The sequence below is a fragment of the Triticum dicoccoides genome, chromosome 2B (assembly GCF_002162155.2).
Source record: "Triticum dicoccoides isolate Atlit2015 ecotype Zavitan chromosome 2B, WEW_v2.0, whole genome shotgun sequence".
Lineage (NCBI taxonomy): Eukaryota > Viridiplantae > Streptophyta > Magnoliopsida > Poales > Poaceae > Triticum > Triticum dicoccoides.
Genome location: NC_041383.1, coordinates 62,902,547 through 62,913,836, shown reverse-complemented (window position 1 = coordinate 62,913,836; position 11,290 = coordinate 62,902,547). Strand labels below are relative to the sequence as shown.

Below are 11,290 nucleotides of genomic sequence, written 5' to 3'. Positions count from 1 at the left end.
TCACCCGGAACACTTCTGGTGTCCGAATATAGTCGTCCAATATATCAATCTTTATGTCTCGACCATTTCGAGACTCCTCGTCATGTCCTTGATCACATCCGGGACTCCGAACAAACTTCGGTACATCAAAACTTATAAACTCATAATAAAACTGTCATCGTAACGTTAAGTGTGCGGACCCTACGGGTTCGAGAACTATGTAGACATGACCTAGAATCATTCTCGGTCAATAACCAATAGCGGGACCTGGATGCCCATACTGGTTCCTGCATATTCTACGAAGATCTTTATCGGTCAAACCGCATAACAACATACGTTGTTCCCTTTGTCATCGGTATGTTACTTGCCCGAGATTTGATCGTCGGTATCCAATACCCAGTTCAATCTCGTTACCGGCAAGTCTCTTTACTCGTTCCGTAATGCATCATCCTGTAACCAACTCATTTGGTCACATTGCTTGCAAGGATTATAATGATGTGCATTACCGAGAGGGCCCAGAGATACCTCTCCGACAATAGGAGTGACAAAACCTAATCTCGAAATACGCCAACTCAACATGTACCTTTGGAGACACCTGTAGTACTCCTTTATAATCACTCAGTTACGTTGTGACGTTTGGTAGTACCCAAAGTGTTCCTTCGGTAAACGGGAGTTGCATAATTCTCATAGTTACAGGAACATGTATAAGTCATGAAGAAAGCAATAGCAACATACTAAACGATCAAGTGCTAGGCTAACGGAATGGGTCATGTCAATCACATCATTCTCCTAATGATGTGATCCCATTAATCAAATGACAACTCTTTTGTCCATGGCTAGGAAACATAACCATCTTTGATAAACGAGCTAGTCAAGTAGAGGCATACTAGTGACACTATGTTTGTCTATGTATTCACACATGTATTATGTTTCCGGTTAATACAATTCTAGCATGAATAATAAACATTTATCATGAAATAAGGAAATAAATAATAACTTTATTATTGCCTCTAGGCCATATTTCCTTCACATACCACATTGCACATAAGATTGTCATATCCGATCATCTTGGATCATCTTGAGAGGAACACCGGGAACCATACATACATAGCATACTTGGGATAGAAAGTTTATCAATCTTGCATCTTATAGGTTGTGCACAAGTGTCGTATCCGCCTATTGAGCAATCGTTCTAGCGTCTCTCTTGAGTTGTGCAACACGAGCGTTTTCCGTGGATTCCACATTTTGTGCTCATTCCTTGGTTGCACGACCCCATTTATCTATCCGTGTGTGTGTTTCTGTGTGCCACATATTGCTATTGGTCCATTTGTTTCACTTGCGAATTTGTGAATCTCTTTCAACATTATTGACTCTTGCTAACATTTTGCATTAAATTTTTTTGCCACTATCCTCACCGAGCTCCACCAAAAGCTTTACTTGTGTAGGTGTGAGAACCGACAAGGATTGGTACCAATAGTGCTATTTCATTGTCCGCATTTGAGTGAACTTGATTCATTGTCAACATCGGTCAAGGTACATTGGTATAAGTTCTTCTCTTTCTCACACTCATATTTGCTCGAGTCTTGTGATGGATAGGCAAGGCATTTCCTCTCCGGTCCTCGACAACAACGACGGCGTGAACAACTACATCACCAAAGCGTCTATCCTCGATCTACAACGACAAGTGCAAGGCGCACAATCAAGATTGCGAGAGCACATCGAGAAGAAGCTTTCCGCACATAAAGAGGAGCAAGATGCAAGTATGGAGGAGATTAGAGCCTTGATCAAGTCTACTTCACCTTCATCATCTTCAAGGCGGCGGCGACCAAGTCGATCATCTTCGGAGCGCAAACAAGATGCAAGCGCAAGTCGTCCAAGTCAACATCTACATGGAGACCACCATCACGTTCGTGATCCACATCGTCATGAAGGGAAGTCACCTCCAAGCATCATGTGCACGACGACTACGAACGCCTTCAAGCTCAAGCGCGACAACGACACCATCATCATGAAGATGCTCCACAAGTGCAAATGCACAAGTCCCAACAAGCCCTACTTCACGCCAAGTCCAAGCTTCATGAGCAAAAGATAAGACCGCGAGACGACCACCAACAAGACGATGCTACGGCTACAACAACCACTTTGGCATCTTCGCCAAGTGCTATCAAGGCATCTTCGCCTTTGGACGTATGACATCTTCGCCTACTTCCCACGAGTACGCCTACATCGACTTCATCAAGTCCAAGGCGACCACCTACAAGTGAGGGCGACACTTCCATCTTCGGAAGCCCCCCAAGGAAGATGGCCGAGCATGGGAAATTCCCATCGGTCATGGAGATGAGCTACGAGGTGCCACATCAAATGGGCCTCCAACAACAAGACGGCGACAAGACGGTCGAGCAAGGGCCACCCCCTTCGACTACGACGACGAGCGCGAACCTCTTCAACAACATGAAGACGGTGCCCACATTGGACTCCTACTCCGAGTCAAGCTACGCGACCGCGCATGGAGACATTTGCACCTACGTCTCTCCGACACCCACATATGTCGAGATGCACCAAGTGCCATGTGAAGAGAGCCACCACCACATGAGTGACATGAGTGACTCTACCATACGTGACATTGGGAGCATTTCCTATGAGAGGATGAGTGTGACCACCACTAGCCCCACACATGAGAGCATGCCACACATCCTATGTGAGGTTGAGCGTCATTTGAGTGACTCCACCAACCATATGAGTGAGAGCATCCTTGAGGGAGTGAGTGAGCCACAACACTTAGCGAGTGAGATAGTTGAGACGGCATGTGAGGCCACTATGATTTCTAACGACTTAACCTCTACTCCTAGTGTGTTTTCTTCTTTGGTGCTAGGTCTCCTACATGATGACACACCTATCCGCGACGAGTCCATCCCTCCAATGGGAAAACCGATGGCCATGGTGGATGATGATGCACCCCCCACATGGTTCCATCAAGATGAAGATGATAACAAGTGGATCTTCGACACCGCACCTACAACACATGAGCGACGCTCCAACGGTAACATAGGTGATGGTGCTTCTCTTGTCCCACTAGAGGACTATCTTACCAATGATTGCTCCCATGATGTTGATCCACCTATTCCCATGCTTCATGCTAGTGCGACTTCCGCATGCCTTGACTTACCTATTTATGATGAATATGATGATGAGCATGTTGAGTTGCCTAGTTGTGATGCTATGCTCCATAGGATATCATGTGAAAATTCTATTGGTCACATCATGTTTGACAATCCATTGAACTTGTCATATGCTATGAGTGAGATCTCCCATATTGCATCATTTCAATCTCAACATAGTAACTATGCATGCCCCATTAAAATCAATCCCATTTGCACTTATGGCATAGATGACGAGATGATGGTCATTGGCTTTTGCTTCTCTTGCGATGATATTGCATGCTTCCTTTACATGATTTGCGCAATTCATCTACTATGTCATGCCATGATCACATTGTTCCAAATATGCTTTGCTTTGGATGTTTTCAATATTCTCCATGTGATGTTTCCGTAAATGCTCATGAGGAGATGCATTTCATACTTTGCATGATTCCCATGATAGTGTACACCATATGCATTCCATGAATAACAATGCTCTAGATATTTCTCATGATGCATTACATCCTTTGAGTCTCCATTATGCCATACATAATAACAAACCTATCATGATGGATGACATGTTTCTATATCACGCATCTCATTTATTTGAGAATTGGATATTTTGTGCTAACCGACACATGCCCGTGCGCATCATGATGGATGATGTGTACATATACCATGCACACACAATTTTCTCTTTGTCTTTGTTTTGTGTAGGTACTTATGAACACTCGTCAACCTCACAATCCCATGAGTTGACAAAACGAGCTCTTGAGAGCAACGACGGCTTGGGATCCCGTGGACTATCCTTACCACCGTTCCCTTCGCGCAAGGACTACGCGCATCTCTTCTACTTGGCTCTCACACGACTATGGGCTATTTACCACTTGTCACCTTATGCCCATACTTTTGTGTTCACTTTGCATGTTATACTTGCTTCTATGCCTTTGCCATGCAATTGTGACCCTTGCTTGCATTTACGCATGATGCACCATTATGATACTCCTATGTGTATTTGCATGCTTGGTGGAGATCCTTGTTGCTATTGCCATGTTTATCATGTGCCTCATGCTATTGTTGATTCTTGTGTTGGGAGGGTCATGATGTTCAATTGCTATTTACATAGGACTTCTTGCCAACACCATGATCCTACTTTCCTCATATCTTGCTTTCATGCTTGTGCTATGACATGTGAATTATTCATGCCCACTATTTGCACCAATGATATGCTTGCCATGATTCCTCCTAGTATGTTGCATCTTCGCACTAGTAGCATGCTTGACTTGATCGCTATGATTGCTTGCTATGTTGCATCACCCATGTTCCACTCTTACTCGCTTTCTTGGGTTGATGACATATATGTTCATGCCTCTCACATGATATATCTTGTTCATTGTCGCTTGTTTCCAATAGTTGCATCTATGCTTATTGATCTTGGAGACTTGGACACTTTACTTGTGATGCATGCTTGTTTGATTGAGCCTATTGCATTTGGTTGTTCTCGCATCATATGCCTCCATACTATGCAATACTCCCTTGTCATTTCTTGTGATGAGCATGATGCATACACTTGTTGGGTATCTTACCACACGAATGATAGGTTTTGCACTTCCGCTAACCTCATTTGTTTTTTCCAAGTGTTTGTCATGTTCTTTCATTTTGAAGGATTCACAAGGCGGTAACATCACGAGACAACTTGGTTATGTGAAGGCATACAAGATGCGCAACTCCATCATCCTTGAGAACCTCCTAAAGGTGACCTCCTTCCATTTAAGCCATCCTCAAATACACATATTGGACGGGTCATTCTTTCATTGTTGTTTCCTTCTTATTATCTACATGATACATATATTGGATGGAGGACCGACTTTGAAGTGGACCCTATGGACCTTCAAGTTGAGGAGTGCCACGACATCGAGCTTTGGTACAACACCACCCATGACAAATTTGCACCCTATGCATGGATTGACACACATTATGATTGTCTTGTTGCACCTATTCCCATGTCATCCATGATATATGAGCTTGTGCATTTTCTTAGCAAATTTGTTGTGATCTTTCTTGATGGCATATTCATACATCGTGATCATATTGCCTATCATCAGTTGCATGATAACATAATCATATTGAGCATCCATTACCATAGTCATGCTATTGATGAACCATCTCTCTATGACATCATTTTGCACAATGGTAGAATTTTTCGCTTTGTGCACCATGCTTTTGTTCCCATGAATGCTTTGCATCTCATTCTAGATCATCTTGATAAGCTTCATGCGCTTTGTCACGACCAATCTTGCCACACGGACTCATTCTTACATGATGGACACTTTGTGTCCGCTAACCATTGTATTCCCGAGTGTTGCTTGTGTTTGCTCTTTTTGCATGTCTATCACTCCGGCGACACCTTGGACTACTTGGATTGCGCCATGTCTTCAACTCCGTCCAACTACAAGTTCTTCCCCAACAACCGTTTCCATGGTGATGAGGATCATGATCCGAGGTCGGATCTTTCCCAAGGGGGGGGGAGATGATGCGGAGCATCCCACGTTCATCCCCATGTACACTCTGACTACTCTCCAAACCCCAAGTGGACATATGACGAGACCTCGAACATACGCCATTGGACACAAGGTGAACTCGCTCCTCTCCGAACCATCACTTTCTACATGTGAGATATGACTACTACCTCCAACGTGTGTTCTATGCATGATCAGGTACTTGGAGGAAAGCCACGAAGCCACCACATCCAACGGAACAGCTAGCGAGGACGCCAAGTACAAGGACCCAGAGAAGAAGCTGCATGAAGCTACAGCCGCCGGACGACTGGCCCAGCCCGGACGTCCGGCCCCTGAGGACCCGAGCCGAATCCACAGACGACCGGAGCCACCGGACGTCCGATGACTCCCAGCGCCTGGACGACCGCCAGACACCGGACGTCCGACACTCTCCAGCGCCCGGACGACCGACGCCGACCGGACGTCCGACACCACCTGTCCAGAGCCAAAACGCCGGACGTCTGACATGCACCGGACGACCGGACCCTCGCGAGCCACCGGACGTCCGGTACCTGTCGGACGTCCGACGCCTGTGCGCCCGCCCGTGTGTTGGGCCGAAGCCACTTACCCTTTCATTCGCCTAGACTATATATACTCCTCCACCTTCTCCTAGTTAGGGTTAGCATAGGTTTAGCTCATATTTTGTGTGAGAGCCTTGCTCATCCACTTGGTTACTTCTCCTCGGAGCTCAGGGCCTTTTCGGAGAAGATCCCCCAAGCGGATTCAAGACCCCTTTCGAGGGAAGACCATCAAGACCTCCGTACGGAGAAGAACGGTTCCTTTGTATCCTTACCTTTGTTGATTGTGGATCATATGTTATTCTATGTTGTCGGTGATCTAGCACTCGTGTGATTGATTCTATGTCGGTTTAGTGATTCTCTCTCTCTCTCGTTTTCCCCATGTTTCCCCTTTGTGCTTCCGCGTGTTCTTCGTGTTTCCTCGTGGGATCCACTCCAAATGTGAAAGATCGTCCACATAGGGTTCCACCCTACATCAGTTTGGGTTCTCTCTTTTCTGCGGGGTGGGTTTTGACCTCATCATAAGAAGGAAAAGTAGATTAAAGGGAGTAAAATGCATTGATGCATGGTAACTGAATTTGTCGTATAAACTCACTTTAGTCACTGTACTTAAGAATACGGTCATTATATACGAGGTGCGGTGATTATACAGACACACCGTATAGCTTCGTATTTTGTTCTGTTTACCAGTCAAACAGTTTGAATAATGCCTCGTTTCCTCTGCCTATCTACACAACCCCACCTGTCAGTGACTAGGAGAAAGAAATAGAAGCAAAATTAAGAATAGAAACGGTGAGGAATTGAACCTTAAACAGAACGACATGAGTCCAGCACGCTAGCTTTTTTCGGAAAAACTTCCAATATATTTATCTTCAATCATGGCAGTACAACGAATGCCAGAAATAAAAATTACATCCAGATTCGTAGACCATCTAGCGACGACTACAAGCACCGAAGCGAGCCGAAGGCGCGCCGCCGTCATCGCCCCTCCATCGCTGGAGCCGGGCACAACTTGTTGTAGTAGACAGTCGGGAAGTCGTCGTGCTAAGGCCCCAAAGGACCAGCACCCCAGAACAGCAACCGCCGCCGATGAAAAATAACGTAGATCGAAAGAATCCAAACCGAAGACACACGAACGTAGACGAACAACGACGAGATCCAAGCAAATCCACCAAAGATAGATCTGTCGGAGACACACCTCCACACGCCCACCAACGATGCTAGACGCACCGCCAGAATGGGGGCTAGGCGGGGAAAACTTTATTCCATGTTCAGGGAGCCACCGCCATCTCACATTCCCGAGTAGGACATAAACCCTAACAAGATTGAAAAAACGACTAAAAACGGAGCCCTCCCGCCGGCCCTTGCCAGAATCCACCGTGCCTCCATGGCCCTAGGGCCACCGGAGAGGAGACGGACCTGCGCCGGCGCCGGCGAGAGGCACGAACCCTAACTTTCTTTCTTGAAGGAGGAGAACTTTCTACTAACTTTAATGTAGAGTCCAGCACGCTAGCTGGCTGAGCCAACGACGCTTCGTGGCTAAATCGGAGAACGGAGTCTTATTAATTACTGTATATCGTTCTGCAATCACGTGACATCCATGACCATGCGGCCGAAAGCTCTTTCTTCTCTTCTTCCCGCAAAAAAGAAAAAAAAAAGCTCGTTCTTCTCCTCAGGTTCTTCTTTTCTTCCTCCTTTTTCCAAGCTAGAGCAGAGCTCCTAATTAAATTATGGCAAAGACAAAAAGAAGTACTGCTTGTAAATATTTAGTTGTGTGTTGAATTGTTTCCCTGTTTTGTAAACGGAGCGGCAAAGTACAGAAAGATGGCGTTTGCATCATCGTGTCCTGGGCATAAAGTTGAGAGATCTTTTCTTTTTTTTGCGGGTAAAAGTTGAGAGATCTGTCATGACATGCATCAAGTTTCCAAACAAAACCCATTTTTTTTCCTCCTGTTTCGAAGCAAGAGCTCCTTCAAATTATATTAAGACAATGGCAGAAGATACAAAATAATAGTACTTGTACTTCCTCCATTTCTTTTTAGTCCCAATATAAGGTTTCGCCAAAGTAAATCTTTGTAGAGTTTGACTAACTTTATATTAAAAAAATATAAACATTCACAATATGAAGTCAATATTATCAGATGCACCATGAAACGTATTTTCATACTATATAGTTTTAGTATTGTAGATGTTCATATTTTTTTATATAAATTTGGTCAAACTTTATGTAGTTTGACTTTGACCAAATCTTATATGCGGAGTAGAAAAAACGGGGAGTACATTATAAGCTTTGTGTCGTGCACCTGTGGCGTTCTCAAAAAAAAATAAATCTAGTGGCCGGTCTGGTCCAAGACCTGCCTCAAGTAGCGTACGGCGTGTGTGTGTGCGCGTTACTGTCTGCATGTGTTTAATAAGGGATCATGTGAAGAAATAAAACATACTCCCTCCGTTCGGAAATACTTGTCATCAAAATGGATAAAAGGGGATGCATCTAGATGTATTTTAGTTCTAGATACATCTCTTTTTATCCATTTTGATGACAAGTATTTTCGGACGGGGGAGTATATTGTTGTCTTTTCAACTGGCTAGCGCACGGCTGATGTTAGTGTGCGGGTTTGGGTTCGATTCCCCGGGCGCTTTTATTTTTGCCTCTACTTCTTTCTTACACTCACTGACAAGTGGGCCCTGTATAGGTCGATAGAGAAAATGAGCTAACAATGCACCATTCAAACTGTTTGACCGGTCAATTAAAACAAATACAAAGCAATACGGTGTGACAGTGACCGTACAATAACTGCAACTCATATATGAGTACGGTATTGATCGTATTTTTAAGTACAATGACCAAAGTGAGCGTATATAGTAAGTTTAATGACCATCGATGCATTTTACTCTAAAGATCCAATGGTTGACCTTCGTTCTTCTATCTCCAGCTTTCTTCCTCCTCCAACCATGTCTCCTTCCTATGAATCTGACTTACCCAAATTGCAAATTCAATCAACTTACGTATAACTATTGTGAGAAACAAAAAGTTAAAATCACTTCGACAGTGGAATCGCCATTTAGAAATGAGACTGGGCATTCATATACCACAAGCCGGCGGAGCTATGTTGGGGCCGAGGGGGGCCGTGGCCCCCCCAGCTTTGAAGAAAACCCTGAAGAATTTTTTTTGAAGGGCCAAGATGAGGTGAAAATTAGCCTTTTGCCTCCCAGCTCTTTGTCATTTATGTTTCGCCCTCCCAATGGTTTTGGTCTAGCTCCGCCACTGATAAGCTACATCCAAATGAATGGTCAACGGTACGATAGCTCTGCATGAAAGCTAGCCCTAGTACCTGGTTTCATGCAACGCACGCAAGCTGTTCGATCCAAATCCGACTAGCTAATCTCTGCCTCTAGATCCGGACCTAATTAAAAGATCAAGGTTCCACCATGGCTAACTCGCTATATAAACCCTACCAGCATGCTGAGACCCTTCACAACAACGCAAACGAGAATGGCTACCTCTACCAGTAGTGGCTTCCTCTTCATCACGCTCTTGTGTTTCGCTACACTTTTCCCTTCACCTGTCAACGCGAGGCATTTCCCTCGTATCCATGGCAGTACCAGCGCGATCCATGGTACCGGCGTCAAATTCCACTGGCCGTTCTCAAGGTCAAGGGACGGTTCTGGCAGTGGCCATGGCCATGGCTCCAGAGACGGCCACGGATTTGGCTGGACCGTGTCGCGCAACGGGTCCGACACGACCATCGGGGCCGGCGGCGGCATGGGCGGCGGCGTGGGAAGCACCCGCGATGGAGAGGGAGGCAGCGCTGGTGGCGGTGTCGGCGCCGGGGTCGGCGTCGACGTTGGGATGGACGGGATCAACGTGGGCTTTGGCCTCGGCGGAGGCGGCGCGGCGAGCACGCACAACGGCGGTGCTAGTATGGGTATTCGCGGCGGGGCAGGCTTCGGTTTCCACTTCGGCAGAGGAGGTGTCAGTGTCACCGTGACACACGGTGGTGGTGGTGGAGGAGGTGACGGCAGCGGTGCCGGTGCTTCGGGCGGAGGCAGCGGGGTTGGACGCGCGGGCAATGCCGTGGGGAGCGGCCAAGGTTCCGGGAGCGCGAGCGACGGCACGGGGAGCGGCGGCGGGAGTGGCTCCGGCTCCGGGCCAGGAGGATCCGGTGGCGGTGAAGGCGGCGGCGCGGGCGGTAGCAGCGGCCACCCGTGAGGACGATGCATGTGTTCAGTTGTCATATGCATGCATGTTAGCTTGTCCACGTAGGAAGCTAACCATGTGACTCGATTTAAATATATGCGAGATCAGATCGATCTCTAGTGTGTAAGCCTGTAAGGGGTGACTTGTTGGACATGTAGATCGACGTAGAACCGCATGAGTATGAACTAAGCTACGTATTTGTGTGTAAGCATTGATGAATAATATGGGAAAGGGAAAAGTTTACTACCGGCGAACCGGCCCAAGCCTTCGGTCGGCCCCGTGCGCGTCGTGTGATCGCTTTCGATCGTGCGTCTGGCAACCCCTCCCCCGCTGGACACACGTAGGCCCACGCAGTACTTTTTTTTCTTTTTGCCACACAACATCATCTTCTTCCCAGTGCGCATCCTCCTCCGTTCTTTTCTTTCTTGCTGCCAATTTTTCTTCCTTGCAGCGACGGCGGAGCTTTTTCTTGCACAAACACGCGCTCATAGACTTCCTCTTCTCTGATGCACTCTGCCATGGCCGAGTCCTCGTCTTCTCCTTTGATGCTTTGCGTCGCGGTTGCACTCTCTATTCCTCTGCCCCGAAGCTCGTCGCCATGGCCACCTCCTCCTCCACCCCTCCTCCCAACCCAATGATGCAACTAATGTGCTCGTCGCTGGAAACTCATGTGGCTGCGTGCTGCATTCCACGGCCATGGCATGTTGCCACCGGCATTGTTTTTTGCTGGAACCATCAATGCTATTTGCTGGAACCGATTATGCATTTTGCTGCAACGCGAGGTCGATGGCCGCGGCGTTTTGCTGGAACCGGCGAGTAGGGATGCTGCAATCGGCGATGATCGAAGCTACTACAGGCCACTTTTTTCGCTGCAATCATTCATGATACCTACGACCCCCG

The 11,290-nt window shown here is 46.7% G+C and overlaps 1 protein-coding gene across 1 annotated transcript; it reads left to right on the top strand.

Annotated features, from left to right (window-relative positions):
- The first annotated feature begins 9,685 nt into the window (after nucleotides 1-9,685).
- On the top strand, nucleotides 9,686-10,592 carry LOC119360465 (putative glycine-rich cell wall structural protein 1). Its single transcript, XM_037626094.1, has one exon. The coding sequence runs from the start codon at nucleotides 9,686-9,688 to the stop codon at nucleotides 10,400-10,402; it is 717 nt and encodes a 238-aa protein (XP_037481991.1). The 3' UTR covers nucleotides 10,403-10,592.
- Nucleotides 10,593-11,290: the final 698 nt, after the last annotated feature.

What these genes read in the sequence shown, in the direction of transcription:
- LOC119360465 (XM_037626094.1), top strand. Translation starts at nt 9,686, where the DNA reads ATGGCTACCTCTACCAGTAGTGGCTTCCTCTTCATCACGCTCTTGTGT.